Genomic DNA, 27,417 nt, shown 5'->3' on the forward strand with positions numbered 1-27,417 from the left:
GTTGCTCCCAGAAGTCAGCGAACTCTGGCTGACCTTGGCTTCCTCCCTTGTCCTCGGCCCCCACTGTGCGAGGTCCCCTCCTTCCTGCGTCCCTGTTCCCGCCATAATTACCATAGCGCGGGAACAAAGCCCGCGTTTCCCACTTGGCCCCGCCCCTAATAGCCGGCGCCCACAGTTCCTCATACTCCCCCCCCCCCCCCCCAACATGGGGAAGAGAGAAAAGTTACAGGATCGCAAAATTAACAAATTGAAAAATCATCCCCCCCCCCCCACCTTTTTCCCTCGCCCCACATAATCACCCCACCACTTTGTCCCAAAAGTTCTTTCTCTCGCCAGACTATTCCAGCTTCTCGTCGACAATGAATGTCCACGCCTCTTCTGCCGTCTCAAAGTAGTGGTGCTTCCCTTGGTGTGTGACCCACAATCTCGCCGGTTGCAACATTCCAAACTGGATCTTCTTTTTGTGAAGCACCGCCTTAGCCCGATTAAAACTTGCCCTCCTCCGCACTCCAATCTTGGTACACGCGGATCACCGCGTTCTCCCACCTACAGCTCCGAGTTTTCTTCGCCCATCTGAGGACCGTCTCTCTGTCATTGTAGCGGAGAAACCTCACCACTATAGCTCGAGGTATTTCTCCAGCCTTCGGTCTTCGCACCAAAACTCGATAAGCTCCCTCCACCTCCAAAGGGCCCGTCGGGGCCTCCGATCCCATTAGCGAGTGAAGCGTCGTGCTCACATATGTCCCGACGTCCGCCCCTTCTGCGCCTTCGGGAAGACCCAGAACTCTTAAATTCTTCCTCCTCGAATTATTCTCCAGTACTTCCAGCCTTTCCACACACCTTTTGTGCTGTGCCTCGTGCGTCTCTGTCTTCACCACCAGGCCCTGTGTTTCGTCTTCATTTTCAGCAGCCTTTGCCTTCACGACCCGAAGCTCCAGCTCTTGGGTCTTCTGCTCCTCCTTTAGCCCTTCAATCGCCTGTAATATCGGGGCCAACAGCTCCTTCTTCAACTCCTTTTTCAGCTCTTCCACACAGCGCCGCAGGAACTCTTGTTGGTCTGGGCCCCATAACAAACGGCCACCTTCCGACGCCATCTTGCTTTGAGCTTCCCTTCCTTGCCGCTGCTCCAGAGGATCCTCCGCAATCCGGCCGCTATCCTCTCCCTTATCCATGCGTGTCCGGGGGGATTCCCTTCTGGTTTACCGCACAGTGTTTTTAGCCATTTAAATTGCCGTTGGGGCTCCTATTAAGAACCCAAAAGTCCGTTCCAACGGGAGCTGCCGAAACGTGTGACTTAGCTGGTCATCGCCGCACCCGGAAGTCTCTATTGCTTTTTCTTGCTATCCTGCGTGCCTCGTCTTTGAATCTATTACTATCCCTAATTTCCTTTGTAAGCCATGGTTTGGCCATGGTTCCCTTTCTACTTTTGCGCCAAATAGGAGTAAACAACTTTGGGAGTTCACCCATTCATTCCTTGAATGCCTGCCGTTGCCTGTTCTCTGTCCTTCCTTTCAGAAATGTTTCCCAGTCTGTCATAGCCAGCTCATGCCTCATAATAATAATAATCTTTATTAGAGTCAAAAGTTGGCTCACATTAACACTGCAATGAAGTATGAAGTTACTAATCGCCACACTCCAGCGCTTGTTCGGGTACACAGAGGGAGAATTCAGAATGGCCAATTCACCTAAAAACACATCTTTCAGGAATTGTGGGAGGACATCGGAGCACCCAAAGGAAACCCACACAGACACGGGGAGAACATTCAGAGTCCGCACAGACAGTGACCCAAGCTGGGAATCGAACCTGGGACCCTGGCGCTGTGAAGCAACAGTGCTAACGACTGTGCTACCGTGCTGCATCATAGTTACATTAATTGAGGTTTAGGACCCTTGTCACAGAATCAATGACCTCACTATCCACCTGGGTAAGTACTTTAAAGCACTTTGGAAAGTATATCGCTCATAAAAGTCACTTTAAAAGAAATGATAAGTCCCTGGTTTTGGATTCGCTCGCATGTGGAATTATCTTCTCCACGTTTACCCTATTGAACCCCTTCACAACTTTAAAGTCCTCATTCAGGTTTTCACTGTCTTCTTTAAGTAAAATGCCCCAGGCTGTTTCATCTTTTCTGAGTTGTATCCTCTCTGTATTTGAGCCCCAGTCTGTGTGATAGTTGCACCTCTCAGTATTTGAGCCCCAGTCTGTGTGATAGTTGCACTTCTCAGTATTTGAGCCCCAATCTGTGTGATAGTTGCACCTCTCAGTATTTGAGCCCCAGTCTGTGTGATAGTTGCACCTCTCAGTATTTGAGCCCCAATCTGTGTGATAGTTGCACCTCTCAGTATTTGTGCCCCAGTCTGTGTGATAGTTGCACCTCTCAGTATTTGAGCCCCAGTCTGTGTGATAGTTGCACCTCTCAGTATTTGAGCCCCAATCTGTGTGATAGTTGCACCTCTCAGTATTTGAGCCCCAGTCTGTGTGATAGTTGCACCTCTCAGTATTTGAGCCCCAGTCTGTGTGATAGTTGCACTTCTCAGTATTTGAGATTCCCGGTCTGTGTGATAGTTGTATCCTCTCAGTAGTTGAGATTCCCAGTCTGTGTGATAGTTGTATTCTCTCAGTATTTGAGCCCCAATCTGTGTGATAGTTGCACCTCTCAGTATTTGAGATTCCCAGTCTGTGTGATAGTTGTATTCTCTCAGTATTTGAGCCCCAATCTGTGTGATAGTTGCACCTCTCAGTATTTGAGATTCCCAGTCTGTGTGATAGTTGTATTCTCTCAGTATTTGAGCCCCAGTCTGTGACAGTTGCACCTCTCAGTATTTGAGCCCCAGTCTGACAGTTGCACCTCTCAGTATTTGAGCCCCAGTCTGTGACAGTTGCACCTCTCAGTATTTGAGAGTCCCAGTCTGTGACAGTTGCACCTCTCAGTATTTGAGAGTCCCAGTCTGTGACAGTTGCACCTCTCAGTATTTGAGAGTCCCAGCCTGTGTGATAGTTGAATCCTCTGTTTCGCCTCCCAGCCAAATGATGGCGCTGTGAGCGACTTTGGGATTCACCTCGCACACCCGAGGACCATTGGATCGCAGAGGGTTTTTTTTAATGAATAAAATTCGTACCGGGTGAAATCTGAACCAAATGACATGGATTGCATGAATTGTTCCAGGTTTAAAAGCAAATACCGGAATGGGGTTCTGAAAACGTGTTTAATGGGAATGGCTGATGTGTACCCAGGCGTTTTTCTGCCGGCTCCCCCCCCCCCGCCCGTCGGGTGTGGTACCGACGGTGGGGGCCCGATGTCATCAGGGGCGGGGCCAGGCGGAGGTAAACATGGATCCGGTGCTGTACGTGCTGGCCGCTGCCATCCTGGTGATCCTCATCTTCTTTGCGTCGAGAATAAGAGGACGGGCGCAGAAAGGTAGGCGACTGACATCCACTGTTGGTGACAACAGGTGTGCGGTTTGGAATCTGAGGCGGGCGCGGGGCCCATGCTGATCCGGAGCCGCTTGGGTTAAGCCACCGGAGGTCCCGCCTCTGCACACCCGATTGGGTAACGGGGGACTTGTCGGCGACGTGGCGGGCAGGCACTGGTCCGCCTGGCTGTCAATCAATGGGAGAAGCCGCCCTCTCGCCAGCATCAAGGACCGGGGACGGCTTTTTCCAATTGGGATTTTGCTTTGACTTTAATTTTCTCACCGAGACTCCTGTGCTGTTCGCCCTCGGCGCTCTGCTCCTTTCCTTAAGCCCCGACTTGCGAGTGTCTTATTAAATCAAATTTTAGGGGAGGGACAAGTCAAAAATTCAGTCAGGCTCCCTTCCCACCTGAGCCGGGGGGGGGGGGGGGGGGCGGGGGATAAGTTTTTACCCTTTCCAGGGAATTTTGTGCACCCACAGCTGCGGCTGTTCTCTTTTTAAATCCCATATCAAGATGTAAATGTGAGCCCAGTTTGAATTAATTTAAGTCAGTACTTTTAGTTGAAAGATTTTTACTGTAACCTGGTTGCACGTTGTATACATAGAATCCCTGTAGGGCAGAAAACCATTCGGCCCATCAAGTCTGCACCGACCCTCTAAAAGCGCACCTCTAGGCTCAGCCCTGTCCCTAACCTTTTGCACACCAACGGGCAATTTTGCATGACCATTGCAAAGCAGACACTCGCAGTGCAGTCTTTGGAGTTGTTGCTGTCATGGCGAGTGGCCACCGCTACTCTCTCTCTTTGTTGTCACTGCTGCTGCCCATCTGCTGCCTGTTCCCACTGTTTGTTTGGTGCTTACCTGACTGCCTAACTGGAGAAAGCAGGGTTGAAGGAGAAGAGGGTGACTATCAAGACCAGGGTGGGAGCTGAGCCCTCTGGACTGCTTATTTTCTGGGACCCTCCCGGGCTGCTGGTCTGCCTGGCCCGGTCCTCCCACCCATCAAAAACGGCCTTTCAGCGAGGATGAAGCTTCTTTCTTATTCCATCAGGTGTGCTTGACCAAGGTGGACGTGCGGATCTGGTAGATGGTGTGTTTGCTAAGCCCCTTTCCAGGTTGCAGACCTCGCACACCAATGTCTGCTTTCCATTGGTGTGGTCGTCCCACGTTGGGGGTGTGGACTGTGTGTTTCCTGAGCCCTTCCTTACTTTTGCTCCCCTATCCTCCCACCAGCTGCACAGGAGCCTCCCGTTACAGGTACCAGCCATCCATGGAGCTCGACCCTCCTATTCTGCCATCCTCCTCCTCCTGCTGTGACCGTTGCTTTCTTTCCCCTTCCTTTCCTTGTTCCTCTGCTTTCCTTTGATCTCCAGGGGGAGTATGTTATAACACCCCTACTCGTTTCTCTTCAGCCCTCCCCCGACTATTTACAATTGTTGACACAACGAAGTCCCCATCGGTGTGGGTGTGGCATGTATGCCGTATTGCCCACTCCATCTCTGCCAGTGGCATAGCCTTCAAAAGTCACACGTGGGGGTGGTGGTCTCCTCGGCCTCCACTGCTCCCACAGCCCTGCTCACCCGGACGCTGGGGGTTAAGTGTTACGCACACCCCACTATGACCATAGAGGTTTGCGTTTGCTTAGTGGCCGGGTCCATCGGCCCCAAGGCCATTGTGGCCGCCTCTCACATGTATGGCAAAGTCGTATTTTTTCTGAGGGCCGAGTGGGTGGTCCACCTTGTTTACCTGGACCCTCTTTTTCACAGCGCAAGGGTCCCAGGTTTGATTCCAGCTTGGGTCACTGTCTGTGTGGAGTCTGCACGTTCTCCCCGTGTCTGCGTGGATTTCCTCCGTGTGCTCCGGTTTCCTCCCACATGCCCCGAAAGACGTGCTTATTAGGTGAATTGAACATTCTGAATTCTCCCTCCCACAGGCGCCGGAATGTGGTACTGGGGATTTTCACAGTAACTTCATTGCAGTGTGAACGTAAGCCTACTTGTGACAAGAAAGATTATTATTGGCGAGACCGTGATGTGGTGGTATTTTCACTGGACTAGTAATCCAGAGACCAGTGTAATGCTCTGGGAAATTGGGTTCGAATCCCACCAGGGCAGTTGGTAGAATTTGAATTCAATAAAAATCTGGAATTAAAAGTCCAATGACGACCAAGACACCATTGTCAATTGTTGTAAAACCCCACCTGGTTCACTAATGTCCTTTTAGGGAAGGAAATCAGCCATCCTTATCTGGCCTGGCCGACACATGACTCCAGACCCACAGCAATGTGGTTGACTCTTAAGTGTACTCAGGGATGGGGAATAAATGCTGGCTGAGCCAGCGACGTCCACGTCCCCTGAACGAATAAAGGAAAAATTGAACGTCCCGCCCTACCTTTCTTTGGAGCTCCTCATCCCCCAACTCCAACTACTTGTGGACGTACGATCAGAGGTGGCACCACTCCCGCGTGGTCTGAAGGACGTCCTCCTCAGGCACATCTACTCCTTCCGCCACCAGCTTTCCATTCGCCTGGCGAAGGAGGTATCAGAAAGGGGGATTCAAAGTCTCCCATCAATAATCTTTATTAGTGACAAGTAAGCGTGCATGAATGCTGCAATGAAGTTACTGTGAAAATCCCCTAAGGGGATACTTACCGTATTTCCTGGTCCGTGGATGGCGTGTGGTCCCGCGGCCATGTGCGGTTGAGGACCCTCATCCTCACGGACATGAACCGTGGCTCCCCCTTTGACTCGCTGGAAGGAAGGCGCGGGATCCGTCAGCAGCTCCTAATGCTGCATGCCAACGATGAATCCCTTGTATCGGATCTGGAGGACGTCAGGGCCCACTGCAGTCCATGTGGTGGTAGGAACACCCGCAGTGCTGTTAGGGAGGGAGTTCTAGTGTTTTGACCAAGTAATAGTGAAGAAATGGTGTTTTTTTCCAAATCAGGATGGAACTTGTGGTGTTCCTTCCACGTAGTTGAGGTCACAAGTTTGGAAGGTGCTGGTAAAAGGTGCCTTGGTGAGTTGCTACAGTGCATTTTGTAGATGGTGGAAAAGGCTGCCACTGCATGTGTGGTGGAGGGAGTGAATGTTTATTGCGTTAAATGAGATGCCAGTCAAGCGGGCTCCTTTGTCCTTCACAATGTCAAGTTTTTGTTTGTGGTGTTGGATCACATTCATCCAGGCACATGGAGAGTATTCCATCACACTCCTGACTTTTGTCTTGTGGATGTTACTGTGAAAATCCCAGACATTGGCAAGTTAGGAGGTGAGTTACTCTCTGCAGAGATCCCAACCTTGGACACGCTTTTGTAGCCACCGTATTTATATGGCTGTATTTCTGGGCTGCATGTGTTTAGCATTGTTGCTTCATAGCGCCAGGGTCCTGGGTTCGATCCCTGCTTGGGTCACTGTGCGGAGTCTGCATGTTCTCCCTGTGTCTGCGTGGCTTTCCTCCCGGTGCTCCGGTTTCCTCCCACAAGCCCTGGAAAACGTGCTTGTTAGGTGAATTTGGCCGTTCTGAATTCTCCCTCTGTGTACCCGAACAGGCGCCGGAGTGTGACTGGGAGATTTTCACAGTAACTTCATTGCAGTGTTAATGTAAGCCGACTTGTGACAATAATAAAGATTATTATTATTATGTCAATGGTAAGCCCCAGGACATTGATAATGTGGGATTCAGTAATGGTAATGCCATTGAACATAAGAACCAGGAGCAGGAACAGGCCATCTGGCCGCCCCTCGAGTCTGCTCCGCTATTCAATAAGATCATGGCCGATCTTTTTGTGGACGCAGCTCGACTTACCCGCCCGTTCACCCTCACCTTTTATTTCTTTACTGTTCAAAAATTTATCTATCTTTGCCTTTAAAGCATTTAACGAGGTAGCCTCGACTGCTTCACTAATCAGGGAAGTCCACAGATTCACGACCCTTTGGGTGAAGAAGTTCCTCCTCAACTCAGTCCTAAATCTGCCCTCCCTTACTTTCAGACTATGCCCTCTAGTTCTAGATTTACCCACCAGTGGAAACAACATCCCTGCTTCTATCCTATCTACTCCCTTCATAACTTTATATGTTTCTATAAGATTCCCCCTCATTCTTCTAAATTCCAGTGAGTATAGTCCCAGTCTGCTTAGTCTCTCCTCATAAGCTAATCCTCTCAACTCTGGAATCAACCTAGTGAATCTCCTCTGTACCCCCTCCAGTGCCAGTACATCCTTTCTCAAGTAAGGAGAGCAAAACTGTGCACAGTAAAGTGAACGTCAAGTGGAGATAGTTATTTCATAGAATTTACAGTGCAAAAGGAGGCCATTCGACCCATCGAGTCTGCGCCGGCTCTTGGAAAGAGCACCCTACCCAAGGTCCACACCTCCACCCTATCCCCATAACCCAGTAATCCCACCCAACACTAAGGGCAATTTTGGACACTAAGGGCAATTTATCATGGCCAATCCACCTAACCTGCACATCTTTGGACTATGGGAGGAAACCGGAGCACACTGGGAGGATGTGCAGACTCCGCACAGACAGTGACCCAAGCCGGAATCGAACCTGGGATCCTGGAGCTGTGAAGCAATTGTGCTATCCACAATGCTACCGTAGATTCTCTATTGTTGGAGATGGCCATTGCGTGACACTTGTGTGGCACAAATGTTATTTTCCACTTGTCAGCCCATGACTGGGGGGCATGTAGCACAGTGGTTAGCACTGTTGCTTCACAGAACCAGGGTCTCGGGTTCGATTCCCGTCTCGGGTCACTGTCTGTGTGGAGTCTACACGTTCTCCCCGTGTCTGCGTGGGTTTCTTCCGGGAGCTCCAGTTTCCTCCCACAACTCCCGAAAGACATGCGCGTTAGGTAATTTGGACACTCTGAATTCTCCCTCAGTGTACCCAAACAGTGCTGGAGTGTGACGACTCTGGGATTTTCACACTAACTTTATTGCATTGTTAATGTAAGCCTCCTTGTGACAATAATAAAGATTATTATTATTGTTCATGTCTTGCTGCATATGAACATAATTCAGTATTGAGTCACGAATGGTGCTGAACATTGTGCAGTCACCTGCAAACATCCCCACTTATCTTATGATGGAAGAAAGGTCAATGATGAAGCAGCTGAAGATTATTGGGCCTAGGACACTATCCTGAACAGCCCCTGCAGTGAAATCATGGGACTGAGATGGTTGACCTCCAACAAGCACAACTATATTCCTTTTGTGCTAGATATGACTGCACCCAGTGGAGAAATTGAAATCAGTTTTCACAGGGCTCTTTGATGCCACATTTGGTCAAGGGCAGTCATTCTCACCTCATCTTAGCCCCCTACTCTACTCCCTGTACACACACAACTGCGTTGCAAAACGTGGTTCCAACTCCATCTACAAGTTTGCTGACGATACGACCATAGTGGGCCGGATCTCGAATAACGATGAGTCCAAATACAGGAGGGAGATAGAGAACCTAGTGGAGTGGTGTAGCGACAACAATCTCTCCCTCAATGCCAGCAAAACTAAAGAGCTGGTAATTGACTTCAGGAAGCAAAGTGCTGTCAGTATCAACGGGGCCGAGGTGGAGATGGTTAGCAGTTTCAAATTCCTAGGGGTGCACATCTCCAAAAATCTGTCCTGGTCCACCCACGTCGACGCTACTACCAAGAAAGCACAACAGCGCCTGTACTTCCTCAGGAAACTAAGGAAATTCAGCATGTCCACATTGACTCTTACCAACTTTTACAGTGCACCATAGAAAGCATCCGATCAGGCTGAATCGCAGCCTGGTATGGCAAATGCTCGGCCCAGGACCGCAAGAAACTTCAGAGAGTCGTGAACACCGCCCAGTCCATCACACGAACCTGCCTCCCATCCATTGACTCCATCTACACCTCCCGCTGCCTGGGGAAAGTGGGCAGCATAATCAAAGACCCCTCCCACCCGGCTTACTCAATCTTCCAACTTCTTCCATCGGGCAGGAGATACAGAAGTCTGAGAACACGCACGACAGACTCAAAAACAGTTTTTTCCACACTGTCACCTAAATGACCCTCTTATGGACTGACTTCATTAACACTACACCCTGTATGCTTTGCCCGATGCCAGTGCTTATGTAGTTACATTGTATATGGAGTGTTGCCCTATTATGTATTTTCTTTTATTCCCTTTTCTTCTCATGTACTTAATGATCTGTTGAGCTGCTCGCAGAAAAATACTTTTCACTGTACCTTGGTACACGTGACAATAAACTAATCCAATCCAATCCAATCTCTGGAGTTCAGCTTTTTTGCACATTTGGTCAAGAGCAGTCATTCTCACCTCATCTCTGGAGTTCAGCTTTTTTGTCCATGTTTAGAAACCCCAGCTGTAATGAGGTCAGGAGCTGAATGGCCCTGGCGGGACCCAAACTAAGGATCAGTAAGGTGGTTATTGCTGAATAATGCTACTTGATTGCACTGTCAACGATACTTTCCATCATTACTGGAAGTAATTGGCTGGGTTGGATTTGACTGGCTTTTTGTGTACAGGACATACCTGGACTAATTTCCCCATTGCTGGGTAGATGCCACTGTCGTAACTGGACTGAAATCGTTTTGATAAGGGTGTGGCTAGTTAAGGAGCATGTGTCTTCAGAACTATTGCTGGAATGTTGTCGGGGCCTGTAGCCTTTCCAGCATCCATTGTGTTCAGCCATTTCTTGGTGTCACGTCGAGTGCATTGAATTGGCTAAAGACTGGCATCTGTGATGTTGGGACCTCTGGAGGAGGTCAAGATGGATCATCCAATTGACACTTCTGTCTGAAGATGTCTGCAAATACTGGTGTTCTAGGCTCCCCCATCAGTGAACATGGGGATAATTGTGAAGCCACCTCCTCCAGTGTCTTAGTTGCCCATCACTATTGCAACGACTATTGCAGCAGTACTCGCATTAAGCCTGAAATTTCAAAATTATAAATAATGAAGATCTTCTGGATGTGACTTGTAGTTGGAGAAAATCTTGAGCGCACACAGAAGAAAAATCTTTCATCTGTGGTGTTTGTGCATCTCCTACAAGTTGGAGTATTGGTATATAAATCATCTGGGAATCTACCTGCTCCTCTCATCAGCTCATGACTGAAGTGTACGAGGGAGTAACTATAAAGGAAAAAACAAATTTATTCAAGTTATGATCTGAAAATGTGATGTGGCGGTAATTTTGTAATGGACTGTGTATATATGAATCGACCAGGCAGATGTGTTTATTTTCTTTGTGAGATTTGGGTATTGCTGTCAAGGCTGCACTTGGTGTTGTTCCCTGGGTTGTCTTGAGTGGTGGATTTTCAGCTTCAATTTCAATTTAAACTGCTGCAGTCCTTATGGTGACAACACTCCCTAAAGTATCTGAATTCAAACTTGAAGTCATGCACTTAGCTTGAATTAAAACTCGAAAGGTATTCACTACTGGGTGTAATGATGCGCACTATTATAACTGACTTGTGGAATTAATAATCTTTATTGTCACAAATAGACTTACAGTAACACTGCAGTGAAGTTACTGTGAAAAGCCTCTAGTCGCCACACTTCGGCGCCTGCTCGGGTACACAGAGGGAGCATTCAGAATGTCCAAATTACCTAACAGCACGTCTTTCGGGACTTGTGGGAGGAAACTGGAGCACCCAGAGGAAACCCACACAGGGAGAACGTGCAGACTCCGCACAGACAGTGACCCAAGCTGGGAATTGAATCTGGGACCCTGGTGCTGTGAAGCAACTGTGCTAACCACTGTGCTACCGTGTTGTCCTTAGGAACATAGTTCAGAGAAGGTTTGCTAAACCAATACCAGGAATGGGCTGGTTGTATTATGAGGAAAGATTGGACAGACTCGGCTTGTATCTGCTGGAGTTAAAGAATAAGTGACTGCTGAGGGAACTTGAGAGGTTGCATTTGAAATAGATGTATTCTCTTGAACGTAGAACTAGGGGTAAAAACAGAAAATGCTGGATAAACAAATTGGATCTGGCAGTATCTGTAGAGAGAGGGAAAGAGCAGTTGGTGACGAATGTGATATAAAATAGTTACTTCAGAGATATTAGTTACTGTAATGTAGAGATAGGCCAGTCTCATTCTGGTGAGTTCACAGACAAAGGATTTCAGACCGCATGGCAAAGCAAGGAGGAGATGTGTCCACCAAAGGAGGAGAAAAGTATGCTGGGTAATAGGGGCCAGAGGAAGGGATTGGAAGTGAGCCAATCAGAATGTATGACCAGGTCAGGAGGGGTATAGGATGACCTATGGGAATTGTGTATGTGAAACTTGATACCATTTGAATTGATTTGCAGAAATCCCTTTGTCTCTTTGTTCATTCGCTTTCCGGGATGTAGGAGACTGGATGTGTCTTATGCCTCTGTGAAATGAATCAGGCTTGCAAGCCAAATAAAATAACTAATGCTGTACCTGCAAATCCATCTCGACTTTTATTGAGGCCAGACTGACGGGTAAAGAAATTTGTATTTTGTCATTTGGTGCCGAAACCCGGGATTTCTCAAGACGGTTCTGACCATCAGAATTAGACTGATTATGAACAGGGAGAGTGGGAAGAAGGGGCCCACAATGTATAGCTGTAAAATGACCGCGCATTGCTTTTTCCCCTCTTCATATCGTCTGATTAGTCTGGTCACTCGCGGTTGGTACGGAAAGATCGTCTCGACGAAATCAAAGGTCAGTCTGGGGATCAGAAAATTAAACTGATGGGATATCATAATTGATAGTTCAGTTTTGGGTTAATTGTGTTGTTGACGACTGATGTGACTTCGGCAGATGAGGGTTCAGTTAAATAAGTGTTTTTAAATCTGAAGATGGTTCAACTCCATGTGTGAGTTCTGATTCGGCTTGGGTTAGGTTATGGGTTGATGCGACATCTAAAACAGATGATTCAATTCCATGTGTGAGTGTTTTAAATCTATAGTTGATTAAGCTAAAATTGTACCCTTGGACTGTGGTGGCGAAGGGCGCAGTTCTGAGGACTAGTTGAGATTGTGGGGAATTGCTTGGATAAATTTCAAGACAAAGAACATCCATAGAGCTGGATGCTGCATGTTGGTTGAAGCAGAAGTCTCTCAAAGGGTTAACAGCAGCAGCCAAAGTTAAAGACGACAGACAGTGCTTCTCACTCAGGCCTTGAGATAACAGCAGCAGCCTGTAGTGTAATCGGATACCTTTCCTTTGAGTCAGTGAACTCCAGCAAAGTTACGTTTTGAATTAATTAAAGGAAACCAGTGGGTTTCTCCACCTCTTTGATAAAAGTTATTATTTTCAAAAGCAATTGATTGAAATTGCCAGAATCTTAAGTTTTACTTACTTGAAATAATGTTTATCTCATTTTATTTGTGAATTAATAGAAACTTAAAGAAGATCTCTGACACCATTTTAAAAAGTGTAAATCTGGAGATGACAGTTGACTTTGCTCTGGTATACATCACCGCAGCTAACTGCTCCCTCATTGATGGCAGCCAACATTTTTGAGAATGTAAGAAAAACTTGTTAAAAGAAAAATTGTTAAGATAAAGAATTAATTAAGTTGTAAATGTTATACAAGTTTGTGTTAAGCAAATCGTAAATTTAGTTCTGAGTTGAGATCAGAGCTAAGTTTGCAAGTTGCAGTAATTCAATTTTGAATTTTCAAACATTTTAAGTTTTAAAAGAACACTGTTAGAACCTTTTCAATCGTTTTGCCAAGGAGCAAAAAAAAAAAAATTGCCATTGGTTATAAATAAGCAAATAAAAAAAAAAATATATATATATAATTTAAAAAAAAGAAAGAGCCAAAGTATGAAAGCTAAAGAGTTAATTAGATTATGGTGACAATATTGTCAAGAGGAAAGAGATAGGATCATGTTATCAAGTTGGCAGGACAATGCCCTTAAAATGGGAATTCCAATTAGTGAACAGGGTAAAAAAAAACAACATTACAGGTCTTGAAAAAGGAATGTGCATTCAAAAAAAAATGCGCAAGTAAAGACAGGAAAGGCTCGGGTCAAACAAAAGATGGGCTACGTAGTTCAATGGCTGGCCTTGAATTGATAGAAAATGATCAATTTGATGATTTAAAAATGTCAGTAAAAGTTCCGACTGCACCTGTAGCATTGTCTACACTAGTTCCAGAACCACCAGAGTATAATAATTTATATCCAGTCACTGCTCCCCAGATTCCAATCATGCCAGTAACTCCAGCCCTTTTGGTTGATAGCGTGGGTCCCGATTTACCATCTTCACGATCAGTAGGGGAAGAGGAGCTCTGTTCCGCAAGCCCAGTTAGCTCGAGGACCCGATCTCGGACAGCGAGAGAAGGGCTTGATCCTAACCAGAAACAATTAAGCATACCACCTAAATCCCTTCAGACCAAGGGGAAACCGCAAATTTCGAGAACAAAGGGAGATGCCAGGATTGAAAGAGAAAGAACTCCCTCTAGTGACAGAGAGGGACGTTGAAGTCTTGGAAGAACCAGAGGAAATAGCTAGAGTGCCCCCTGGTGAGACTCGGAGACAGTTGCCGATTAGGAAGATACCAATCACCTGAATTATGCTAGCCACGCCGCACTTCAGCAAGCCCATGCGTTAGACTACGATAGAGGGACACAAATCCTGAATGCGTTGAATAGCACATTTCAAAAGCCCATAAATATTTCTGCTATCTTAGACCTAAAACCTAAGAAGATTGAAGAGCCAGAGGAATTTCTGGAACGTTTTAATGAAATCTACCGTGTGCAGTCAGGCGACTTGCCATATCATAGAACATAGAACAATACAGCGCAGTACAGGCCCTTCGGCCCACGATGTTGCACCGAAACAAAAGCCATCTAACCTACACTATGCCATTATCATCCATATGTTTATCCAATAAACTTTTAAATGCCCTCAATGTTGGCGATTTCACTACTGTAGCATGTAGGGCATTCCACGGCCTCACTACTCTTTGCGTAAAGAACCTACCTCTGACCTCTGTCCTATATCTATTACCCCTCAGTTTAAAGCTATGTCCCCTCGTGCCAGCCATATCCATCCGCGGGAGAAGGCTCTCACTGTCCACCCTATCCAACCCCCTGATCATTTTGTATGTCTCTATTAAGTCTCCTCTTAACCTTCTTCTCTCCAACGAAAACAACCTCAAGTCCATCAGCCTTTCCTCATAAGATTTTCCCTCCATACCAGGCAACATCCTGGTAAATCTCCTCTGCACCCGCTCCAAAGCCTCCACGTCCTTCCTATAATGCGGTGACCAGAACTGTACGCAATACTCCAATTTTGTGATATTTATTCAAAATGGGGCTACCATTTTGTTGATTGTAATTGTTTTACTGATAAGTTTGGTATAATACAATCAACATGAAATGCAAAAGTTCCTTTATAACCGGAACAAAAATGCAACATTGTAATCAATTATCAACTCAATTCAATTACCTTGCTGTACACAAGTTCTGCAGCACAAGAACACATGTTATTCAAAACGTTTACTATTTGATTGGGGTAACTGTAGCATCAGGATTCAGTGAATTGTCTGGGGCCTATTAAACTGCTTAGAATTTACAAAAACATTGAAATAGACTTTTTTGGTTTTCATTGTACTACAAACAATTACCCACCATCATGCTCTAACAAAATTGTGCATTTATATACCCCCTCAATTTTCTCTGGTTTATGTAACAAAGTTAACTTATACAGTTAACGTGATGCCCCCGTTAAGGTGAAAAGAAAAACAAAGTACTAAAAGATACCAAAAAATTCCGATCATTAGAAAATAGTTCTTTTCAAAGAGCACTGCGGAATTGAGAGAAAATTAGCAACATGGTTTCAACCAACTATCAGAATCCGTTGTTTCTGAGGGATATGCAGTCACATTGGAAATAAGCCATAACCTCAAGTCCATCAGCCTTTCCTCATAAGATTTTCCCTCCATACCAGGCAACATCCTGGTAAATCTCCTCTGCACCCGCTCCAAAGCCTCCACGTCCTTCCTATAATGCGGTGACCAGAACTGTACGCAATACTCCAAATGCGGCCGTATCAGAGTTCTGTACAGCTGCAACATGACCTCCCGACTCCGGAACTCAATCCCTCTACCAATAAAGGCCAACACTCCATAGGCCTTCTTCACAACCCTATCAACCTGGGTGGCAACTTTCAGGGATCTATGTACATGGACACCTAGATCCCTCTGCTCATCCACACTTTCAAGAACTTTACCATTAGCCAAATATTCCGCATTCCTGTTATTCCTTCCAAAGTGAATCACCTCACACTTCTCTACATTAAACTCCATTTGCCACCTCTCAGCCCAGCTCTGCAGCTTATCTATATCCCTCTGTAACCTGCTACATCCTTCCACACTATCGACAACACCACCGACTTTAGTATCGTCTGCAAATTTACTCACCCACCCTTCTGCGCCTTCCTCTAGGTCATTGATAAAAATGACAAACAGCAACGGCCCCAGAACAGATCCTTGTGGTACTCCACTTGTGACTGTACTCCATTCTGAACATTTCCCATCAACCACCACCCTCTGTCTTCTTTCAGCTAGCCAATTTCTGATCCACATCTCTAAATCACCCTCAATCCCCAGCCTCCGTATTTTTTGCAATAGCCTACCGTGGGGAACCTTATCAAACGCTTTGCTGAAATCCATATACACCACATCAACTGCTCTACCCTCGTCTACCTGTTCAGTCACCTTCTCAAAGAACTCAATAAGGTTTGTGAGGCATGACCTACCCTTCACAAAGCCATGCTGACTATCCCTGATCATATTATTCCTATCTAGATGATTATAAATCTTGTCTCTTATAATCCCCTCCAAGACTTTACCCACTACAGACGTGAGGCTCACCGGTCTATAGTTGCCGGGGTTGTCTCTGCTCCCCTTTTTGAACAAAGGGACCACATTTGCTGTCCTCCAGTCCTCTGGCACTATTCCTGTAGCCAATGATGACATAAAAATCAAAGCCAATGGTCCAGCAATCTCTTCCCTGGCCTCCCAGAGAATCCTAGGATAAATCCCATCAGGTCCCGGGGACTTATCTATTTTCAGCCTGTCCAGAATTGCCAACACCTCTTCCCTACGTACCTCAATGCCATCTATTCTATTAGCCTGGGGCTCAGCATTCTCCTCCACATTATCTTTTTCCTGAGTGAATACTGAAGAAAAATATTCATTTAGTATCTCGCCTATCTCTTCAGACTCCACACACAATTTCCCACCCCTGTCCTTGACTGGTCCTACTCTTTCCCTAGTCATTCGCTTATTCCTGACATACCTATAGAAAGCTTTTGGGTTTTCCTTGATCCTTCCTGCCAAATACTTCTCATGTCCCCTCCTTGCTCGTCTTAGCTCTCTCTTTAGATCCTTCCTCGCTACCTTGTAACTATCCATCGCCCCAACCGAAACTTCACACCTCATCTTCACATAGGCCTCCTTCTTCCTCTTAACAAGAGATTCCACTTCCTTGGTAAACCACGGTTCCCTCGCTCGACGCCTTCCTCCCTGTCTGACCGGTACATACTTATCAAGAACACGCAGTAGCTGATCCTTGAACAAGCCCCACTTATCCAGTGTGCCCAACACTTGCAGCCTACTTCTCCACCTTATCCCCCCCCAAGTCACGTCTAATGGCATCATAATTGCCCTTCCCCCAGCTATAACTCTTGCCCTGCGGTGTATACTTATCCCTTTCCATCATTAACGTAAACGTCACCGAATTGTGGTCACTGTCCCCAAAGTGCTCTCCTACCTCCAAATCCAACACCTGGCCTGGTTCATTACCCAAAACCAAATCCAACGTGGCCTCGCCTCTTGTTGGCCTGTCAACATATTGTTTCAGGAAACCCTCCTGCACACACTGTACAAAAAACGACCCATCTATTGTACTCGAACTATATCTTTTCCAGTCAATATTTGGAAAGTTAAAGTCTCCCATAATAACTACCCTGTTACTTTCGCTCTTATCCAGAATCATCTTCGCCATCCTTTCCTCTACATCCCTAGAACTATTAGGAGACCTATAAAAAACTCCCAACAGGGTGACCTCTCCTTTCCTGTTTCTAACTTCAGCCCATACTACCTCGGAAGAAGAGTCCCCATCTAGCATCCTCTCCGCCACCGTAATACTGCTCTTGACTAGCAGCGCCACACCTCCCCCTCTTTTGCCTCCTTCTCTGAGCTTACTAAAACACCTAAACCCCGGAACCTGCAACATCCATTCCTGTCCCTGCTCTATCCATGTCTCCGAAATGGCCACAACATCGAAGTCCCAGGTACCAACCCATGCTGCCAGTTCCCCTACCTTGTTTCGTATACTCCTGGCATTGAAGTAGACACACTTCAAACCACCTACCTGAACACTGGCCCCCTCCTGCGACATCAAATCTGTGCTCCTGACCTCTATACTCTCATTCTCCCTTACCCTAAAACTACAATCCAGGTTCTCATGCCCCTGCTGCATTAGTTTAAACCCCCCCAAAGAGCACTAACAAATCTCCCTCCCAGGATATTTGTGCCCCTCAGGTTCAGATGTAGACCATCCTGTCTGTAGAGGTCCCACCTTCCCCAGAAAGAGCCCCAGTTATCCAGAAATCTGAATCCCTCCTGCCTGCACCATCCCTGAAGCCACGTGTTTACATGCTCTCTCTCCCTATTCCTCATCTCACTATCACGTGGCACGGGCAACAACCCAGAGATAACAACTCTGTTTGTTCTAGTTCTGAGCTTCCATCCTAGCTCCCTGAAAGCCTGCCTGACATCCTTGTCCCCTTTCCTACCTATGTCGTTAGTGCCAATGTGGACCATGACTTGGGGCTGCTCCCCCTCCCCCCTAAGGACCCGGAAAACACGATCCGAGACATCACGTACCCTTGCACCTGGGAGGCAACATACCAAACGTGAGTCTCTCACGCTCCCACAAAATCTCCTATCTGTGCCCCTGACTATAGAGTCCCCAATTACTAATGCTCTGCTCCTCTCCCCCTTCCCTTCTGAGCAACAGGGACAGACTCCGTGCCAGAGGCCCGTACCCCATGGCTTACCCCTGGTAAGTCCCCCCCCCCACAAGTATCCAAAGCGGTATACTTGTTTCTCAGGGGAACGACCGCAGGGGATCCCTGCACTGACTGCTTTTTCCCAGTCCCTCTTACAGTTACCCACCTATCTCCAATCTTTGGTGTAACTAATTCCCTGAAGCTGCTATCTATGACCCCTTCTGCCTCCCGAATGATCCGAAGTTCTTCCGACTCCAGCTCCAGTTCCCTAACTCGGTCTTGGAGGAGCTGGAGATGGCAGCACTTCCTGCAGGTAAAATCAGCAGGGACACTAACTGCATCCCTCACCTCAAACATCCTGCAGGAGGAACATTGCACTCCCTTCCCTGCCATTCCTCTAACTTTCTACCAAGATCTGGCTAACAACTAAATTAAATTTTTTATAAAAAATAATAATAATATAATAAAATATGGTACTTACCTCAGACCAATGGGTTTTATTATTAGGTTAGAGGAGGAGGGCGGGTGGGAGACACTACACGTGTAGTGTCTCGGGTTTCCTCTCCACCAGAATTTATTGGTGAGGGTCTTCCCAGACGTCCGCGGGTCGACTTCCTGTTCCCGCCTAAAACACTAATTTAAAAAAAAAAGAAAAATTCTCAGCTCCTGCTGAAATTAACTAAGCAGCCAACAACCACTCCCGCCGAAATCGACTGGCCTGCCCCTGCAAAGACAAGTGCTTTTAAAGGACAGACATATCAAAATGGTCAGAATTCCCCTCAATATTGTGCCATGTTAATGCATTGCCTACCACCTTCCGAGGCTACTGCTGTGAAATGTAATAACATGAATTGGACAGAGAACGACCCTTCCCAGATGGCAAGGGCAGTCAGATTATATTGGAAGGAGGGTGTAGGCCAGGAAGGAGGCTCAGTTACAAAGATTAAGACTGAGTATGTAATGAAAAAGGATGGTCTGCGACCCCAACAAGCGGCAGAAACGGTAGCTTACCAGCTGGAGCCCCAATATTGTGACTTTGGGTGAGTGGATCAGCGAGGGGGAGGATATCAAACCCACCCAAAGGGACCCTCAGCTCCTTTTTATGGCCTACCGTATGCACCAACAGCTTTACAACCGCCGCCCCCTCTGAGGGGCCATTGATCTACTGGGAGAAGTGGACGGGGCAGATATAGAGGGAGCAATGCATGTTTTAATTGCGGCCGTGCAGATCACTGGCAACAGGAATGCCCCTTTAAAAGACAGGCAGCAGAAGGAGGGGGTACCCACCAAGGGGAGGACAGACGAGATACACTGACTTCTCCCAGGCAAACCCTTTCCCAACACAGGATTGACTAGCTAATTTAGTCATAAGGACTATCCAATCGGACAGGGAACCTATTATCTCTCTGCAGATAGGAGATGAACATCACCCATTTGTAATCGTCACTGGAGCAGCCATGTCTTCTGTACAATCAGAACTTGGCCTACCACTATCTGACCACACCCAGCATTTGTCGGGGTTCCAAGGACAGGTGTGTGAGTATCCTATCTCTGACCCTGTGACAGTCACTTATGAGAATAAGTCTGCAGATCATCAGTTTGTAGTGACTACTGGATTGGACTGTAACTTGTTGGCCCGAGATTTACTGTGTATCTTCCAGCTACAGCTAGAGTGCGGAGACGAGGGAGTAACGGTTAAATCATGGAGGATGAGACAACAGTGCTATATTTCTATCACCTCAGTGGTGGACGTCAGACATTGAACATTCACTGCATCACGTTACCCTGGCCTATGACAGAAACGGACAAAACAGGGAGTTGGAGGACAAATACCGGCCATTAATTGGGACCGAATGGCCAGTCAAAGTTACAGCCACAGTCACGGGAAAAGAAGGTACAGCCGATTTTGTTACAATACCACCACATTTATGGCCACAGTCAGCTTCGGTAAGCCCTCATATTACACGTCAGGTCCACGACCAGTACCATGCCAGGGATTTGGGGCCTTTGGTAAGGAGGGCAGTGGATCATTCAGATCCAACAGAGTACGCACTTCAAGTCACGCCAGATGGCACTGCCATAAAATATTTTGAGGTCCCTGAAACGATTAACATTCGACTGCAGCCCCGTCTATGGACAAATTAATCCGAGAGCTGTTGTACTGGCTTTATGGGTCACTGAATGTGTACACTTTGCAACTCATTGTGGGGCTCGAGGGACTAGTGATTTGTTGCTGGACACTTGGTGGCACCCTGAAATGCAGGGGTTGGCCCAGAGTATCAGTAATCGGTGTTTGATTTGTCAGCAATATAACACCGGCAAAGGTATCCCTTGTGGGATGGGGCAAACCCCGTTGCCCAGTGGTCCCTTTGAGACGCTACAAATGGATTACCTTGAGTTGGAAAGATGTCAATGTTATAAATATGTTTTGGTCATTGTGGATGGGTTCAGCAGATGGGTTGAGGCGTATCCGACTACCGATAATAAAGCTGCTACTGTGGTTAAAGTTCTGATGCGGGAAATCATTCCCCGGTACAGTATACCAGCTCAGTTGAGTTCTGATAACGGGCCTCATTTTCTTGGACAGATTAACCTGCCTCCCTTCCCCAGTGCTATTTTACAGGTGTGGAGCATGATGGGGTGGCTACACACCGTCTGTGTGATATTCGGCCTCACCTTGCTTGGAGTGTTATTGGCGACGGACATGGAAAAGGGAAATATTATCTACATTTGTAACCCGAACCAAGCTACAAGGACATTTCAGTTATGCAAAGGTGATGTTCTTCGCTGCCCCCATATATGAGGACATAGTATCGACTCATGGAAGGTCACCAAATTCAAGGAAAATGCAGGACTCATGAAGCAATTGCACCGGTCCCGGCGATGGGAAGGAAATATTATATGGACATTGCCTTGTTTTTGGAGTACATGTAAATTTGATTTTGGATGTGTTAAGATTGGTGCAATAAAGGTAACATCAGACCGTCAGGAGAAGGTAGGAAGAGGTTGTGAGAGAGAGGGGGACTAGAAGGAGGACGGAGCGTGTGAGAAGGGGAGTACAGCTAGAACGTAGGTTATCAGGAGATACACTTTATTTAGTTAAAGGCCACACTGAGGAAAACACGGGTAGTATGAATCTCTTCTACCAGATTTACCACCGCTTGTATGGCCACGGATGGGTTGTCTGCTACCCGAACCCAGCAGTGGTGTCTAGGTTATTTTCTGTTTCACCACTTTGGGGCACTCCCCAAACGGTGGTTCATTGTCAGCGTTCCGAGCCACCGCCCGAGCAAGTCACTCTTCCTTACGATCCGGGTTCAGCACCACCGGTTATTTGCCTTCCCCATCCTCGGGATAATCCCCACTCACAGTATGATAGGCTGCCACGGTGGAGGGCGTACATACCTAGCCACTTCGCTCCCAATAAGGATTCCCGGTCGTACGAGAATTGTTTCAGCAGTGAAGGATACGACTGTTTGCTGGTAGAGGTGGAAACGAATATAACATGTCTGTTCCCCACCTGTACGGACAGGAGGTGTCATATCACCCAGGCGTCTGGCCAATGCGTTTGTTACAACACCACTGGCGTTCTATTGAACGCCGGCCTCCAGCTCCTTTGTGGTTGGGCGAATGTTTCTCATATCACTGTTGGGACTAGGGCTTTCCGCATTGCTAGGCGGCCTGAATGGGCGTTCCAAAGCTGGATAAACTGGGCTACTAGGGAATCCCAACGCAACCGATATACTGATTCTGATGCTCACCTGTACACGGAACAAGGCCACTACTTAAAAAAAAAAAAAATGGTACAGCAACTAATGTTTTGTCACCCCCATTTCCCCGCCAAATTGCTATTGGGACTCTAATCCCTACCACAGTCCCCTGCCCCTCGGCGTGGATGCTGCATAATCAGTTAGCATGCCGGGCAGTCTCAGCTGAATTCTGCGAGAACTGGACAAAACCTCAGATTCTCGCACCCAACTGGGGCCCCTCAGCCCGGTGCGGAATTCGGAGCGTCTTGACACTGGGAGGTGTGGGGGTTCCTTGGCTGTCAGCGATAGGAATTATTTTATTTGTGGCCTTACCATCTTGGGAAATGAAACCTTGGGAGCCCTCGGGGCAATAACCAAGGAATTGTCTCAGCTGCGGTTGTTTGCAATGCAGAACCGGTAGGCTCTTGACTATCTTCTGGCCCGTGAGGGTGGGGTATGCGCCATAGTACAGGGCAAGTGTATCATGGGAGTTCAGGACTTGACCGCTAACATCACTAAATTTATGGGTCACATATGGGATCACCTGGATGGAATGCAGGATCCTGGCTCTTGGGGTAACTGGGGATTTGGAGGTTGGAAGGACTGGTTGATAAATATGGCCATGTATTTAGCAGTGGCTATTGGCTGCATCTTTGTGGGCCGAGCCGTCCTTAAATGTGTGATGGGTAGAATGCGGGGTACACTGGAACAGATCAACGCCCCTAAAATCTTGGCTGTCAAAATCCATGAGGGTGCAGCAGATGAAGGGGGGCTACGCCAGGAATTGGAAATGCAGTGACGGATCTTTTTAGATGAGGGACCGTAGCTATGGATTGGATAGTTCGGTAATCATGGAATGATAAAAGGAGGGAATGACGAATGTGATATAAAATAGTTACTTTAGAGATATTAGTTACTGTAATGTAGAGATAGGCCAGTCTCATTCTGGTGAGTTCACAGACAAAGGATTTCAGACCGCATGGCAAAGCAAGGAGGAGGTGTGTCCACCAAAGGAGGAGAAAAGGATGCTGGGTAATAGGGGCCAGAGGAAGGGATTGGAAGTGAGCCAATCAGAATGTATGACCAGGTCAGGAGGGGTATAGGATGACCTATGGGAATCGTGTATGTGAAACTTGATACCATTTGAATTGATTTGCAGAAATCCCTTTGTCTCTTTGTTCATTCGCTTTCCGGGGTGTAGGAGACTGGATGTGTCTTATGCCTCTGTGAAATGAATCAGGCTTGCAAGCCAAATAAAATAACTAATGCTGTACCTGCAAATCCATCTCGACTTTTATTGAGGCCAGACTGACGGGTAAAGAAATTTGTATTTTGTCATTGGTATGACTCCTCCTCAGAGCTAAAGAGGACGATGGAGCTAAGTAGAAGGTCAGTGATTGTTGGGAGTTATGAGAGATTGCACAAAGATGTTTAGCGCACAAGACAAAGTAAGTGTTAATAGCAGTGTTGAGGACTATAGAATGTGTTGATGGTGTCATAGAGTTAAGATAGCGAAATAGGAAAACAAAGATCAGTGTTCTCTGAAAGCAAAACTGAAGAACAAGTGACAGATTGCCCTGTGGGGGAGGGGGCATTGTGTTGGGACAAGGCTTCAAGATGGACAGGAAAGTTCAGTCTAAACTTGTTTTACTCACTGTTGAGTCCAGAAGGCTGTAATATTCCTAATCAGAAGATGAGGTGTTGTTCCTCCAGTTTGCTTGGGCTTCACTGTAACATTGCAGCAGGGCAGGAGAGCAAGATGGTGAGTTGAAATGCCAAGCAATGGGGAGGTTGGGATCGTGCTTGCGGACTGAGAGAAGGTGTTGCGCAAAGCAGTCACCCAGTCTGCATTTATTCTCCCCAATGCTTGGGAGCAGTGAATACAGTTGACCAAATTGAAGATGGTACATGTGAAATGCTGTCTAACCTGAAAGAAGTGTTAGGAGGAGGAGGAGCTAAAAGGCGGCTGTTGCACCTTATGCGATTGCATGGGAAGGGGATGAGGAGTTGGGGATGATGGAGGAGTAGACCAGGATGTCATGTCGGGAGCAGTCCCTGTGGATTGCTGACAGGTGGGGTGTGATGGGGAGATGTGTTTCATGGTGGCATCTCCCTGGTGTATGCGGAAATGGTGGAGGATGATCCTTTGAATGGGGAGGCTGGTGGGATGAAAAGTGAGGTCAATGGTTCTGGGAGGGAGGGGAATGGGTGAGGGCAGAGATGCAGGAGATGGGTCAGACACAGTTGAGGGCTCTGTTAATCACAGTGGGGGCTGGGGGACCTTGGGTAAGAGAAGAGGCAGATATGTCAGAAGCTCTATTTTTGAAGGTGGCATCATCATTTTGATTTGATTTATTATCACACGTACCGAAGTACAGTGAAAAGTATTTTTCTGCAGCCGAGGAATGTACACAGTACGTACATAGTAGACACAAGAATAATCAACAGAGAACATTGACAAACGGCACATTGACAGAACAGTGATTGGTTACAGTGCGGGAACAAGGGGGCAAACAAAGCAAATACATGAGCAAGAGCAGCATAGGGCGTATTGAATAGTGTTCTTACAGGGAACAGAGTCGTTGAGGAGTCTTGTTGCTATGGGGATGAAGCTGATCCTATGTCTGGATGTGTGAGTCTTCAGACTTCTGTACCTTCTGCCTGATGGAAGGGTCTGGAAGAAGGCAATACCTGGGTGGGAGGGGTCTCTGATAATGCTGTCTGCCTTCCTGAGGCAGCGGGAAGTGTATACAGAATCAATGTGGGGGTGGCAAAGTTTGTGTGATGCGTTGGGCTGAGTTCACCACAGTCTGCAGTTCCTTGCGATCTTGGACCGAGCAGTTGCCATACCAGGTTGTGATGCAGCCGGATAGGATGCTCTCTGTCGCACATCTGTAGAAGTTTGTGAGAGTTGATGCAGACATGTCAAATTTCTTTAGCTTCCGTAGCAAGTAGAGATGTTGTTGGGCTTTCTTGACTATTGCATCAACGTGAGTGGACCAGGACAGACTGTTGGTGATGGTGACCCCCAGAAACTTAAAGCTATCGACCATCTTCACTTCGGAGCCATTGATGCAGACGGGAGTGTGTGTCGTGCTGCGCTCCCTGAAGTCGATAATCAGTTCCTTGGTCTTTCCGACATTTAGAGAGAGGTTATTTTCGGTACACCATGCAACCAAGTGATTTATCTCTCTCCTGTAGTCTGATTCATCGTTGTTTGTGATACAGCCCACCACAGTTACAGTCGTATCACCTGCAAACTTATAGATTGAATTGGAGTTAAATCTTGCCACACGGCATGTGTGTATAGGGAGTACAGTAGAGGACTGAGCACACATCCTTGCGGGCTCCGGTGTTGAGGACTATTGTGGAGGAGGTGCTGTTGCCTATCCTGACAGATTGCGGTCTGTTGGTGAGGAAGTCGAGGATCCAGCTGCACAGGGAGGGGTCAAGTCCAAGATTGCGGAGTTTGGTTATTAGTCTTGTTGGGATAATGGTGTTGAAGGCGGAGCTGTAGTCTATGGACAGCAGTCTGACATAGGTGTCCTTGTTGTCGAGGTGTTCGAGTGTTGATTGCAGAGCCAGTGAGATAGCGTCTGCTGTGGACCGGTTGCGGTGATAGGCAAACTGCAGTGGATCGTCTGGGAGGCTGGCAGTGATCCGTCTCATGACTAGCTGCTCGAAGCATTTCATGATAACAGGCGTTAGGGCCACCGGTCGGTAGTCGTTGAGACAGGCTACCTAGTTCTTCTTTGGTACTGGTATTTTGGTGGTCTTCTTGAAGGAGGTGGTGACCTCAGAGTGGAGGAGTGAGGTGGTGAAGATATCTGCGAATACACTTGCCAGCTGGTCTGCGCAGGCTCTGAATGCTCGCCTAGGGACTCCGTCGGGGCCCGTCACTTTCCGTAGATTCACTTTCAAGAAGGCAGCTCTTACCTCCTGAGGCTGTAATAGTGGGTATGGGTGTGTCCAGGGCTGTTGGAGCGGGTGGCACTGATACATTGGCTGACTGCTCAAAGCGGGCATAGAACTTGTTCAGATCATCGGGTAGAGATGCTCCAGCCCCAGATATTCCGCCTGGCCTTGCTTATAGAGCCTGTGATCTTGTGTAGGCCCTGCCATAGTCGTGGTGGGTTAGTGTCATTGGCCTGGGACTCTAGTTTGATGTGGTATTGTCTTTTTGCATCCCTGATGGCTTTCCGTACGTCGTACCTGGATTTCTTGTATAGGTCAGGGTCGTCATACTTGAACGCCTCCGTCCGGAACTTCAGCAGGGAGTGAGGTTTTTGGTTGCCAGGGTTTCCGATTGGGTATACCCGTATTGTTTTCTTTGGTACACATCCCTCGACACACTTACTGATGAAGTCTGTGACGGTAGTTGCGTACTCGTCTAGGTTAGCTGCTGCGGCCTTGAATATGGACCCGTCCATTGATACAGATGCGGCAGAGAAACTGGGAGAATGGGATGGTGATCTTGCAGGAAGTGGGATGTGAAAAGCCATGGTCGAGGAAGCTGTTGGAGTTAGTGAGCCTGTAATGAATGTTGGTGGTCAGTCTATCACCAGAAATGGAGACCGAGAAGTCAAGGAAGGGAAAGGAAGTGTCAAGAGTTGGACCATGTGAAGGTTTGGAGGGGTGGAAATTGGTCAATTCTTCCAGGTTCAAATGAGAGCATGAAGCGACATTGATATATGAAAAAAAAGAATTGTATGAGGGACCTGAATAAGACTGGAACAAGGAATGTTCCACATATCCCACAAGAAGACACACGCATAACTGGGGCCAACGTGAGTACCCATAGCCACTACCTTTATTTGCAGGCAGTGAGACAAAGGAGAAATTGTTGAGTGAGAGAACAAGTTAAATTAGGCTGTGGAGAGTGCTGGTGGACAGGGATTGTGCGGGCCTCTGCTCAAGGAAGAAGCGGACGAATCCACAGAGCCTCCAGGTGGCCATTGGATGTGTAGAGTGTTGTGTGTTCATGTGTTGTGTGTTCATGTCAACTGCCCCTGCAGCCTCGGACATACCCATATCTACTGTCACAGCTTCCAAAGTATGATCTACCTTCATTGAAAGTGAACCCTCTGAAATCAACGAGTCCTGAAAGAGTCCCTGGTCATGCACTCAGATCCTGTGTGGACCAACTAGTGGGTGTGTTCGCGGACATCTTCAACCTCTCCCTACTCCGTTTCAAGGTTACTAGCTGCTTCAAGAAGACTGCCATCATACCGGTGCCAAAGAAGAACCAGGCAACGTGCC

The 27,417-nt window shown here is 47.3% G+C and overlaps 1 protein-coding gene and 1 long non-coding RNA gene across 4 annotated transcripts in view; both read left to right on the top strand.

The window, feature by feature from the left end:
- Positions 1–3,263: 3,263 nt before the first annotated feature.
- Positions 3,264–27,417, top strand: part of LOC140409254 (DDRGK domain-containing protein 1-like) — a 151,337-nt gene continuing 127,183 nt past the window's right edge. For 2 of the 3 annotated variants that reach the window (XM_072497593.1, XM_072497591.1), the window contains exon 1: positions 3,264–3,419. In XM_072497593.1, coding sequence (XP_072353694.1) covers positions 3,332–3,419 — 88 coding nt within the window. In that variant the 5' untranslated portion in view covers positions 3,264–3,331. The remainder of the gene's footprint in view (positions 3,420–27,417) is intronic. The other variant, XM_072497592.1, reaches the window with a different exon arrangement.
- Positions 11,114–23,456, top strand: LOC140409256 (uncharacterized). Its single transcript, XR_011940312.1, has 3 exons — positions 11,114–12,101; positions 12,782–12,909; positions 20,071–23,456. It is a non-coding gene; the product is annotated as an uncharacterized lncRNA (long non-coding RNA).

The sequence above is a fragment of the Scyliorhinus torazame genome, chromosome 3 (genome assembly GCF_047496885.1).
Source record: "Scyliorhinus torazame isolate Kashiwa2021f chromosome 3, sScyTor2.1, whole genome shotgun sequence".
Classification (NCBI taxonomy): domain Eukaryota; kingdom Metazoa; phylum Chordata; class Chondrichthyes; order Carcharhiniformes; family Scyliorhinidae; genus Scyliorhinus; species Scyliorhinus torazame.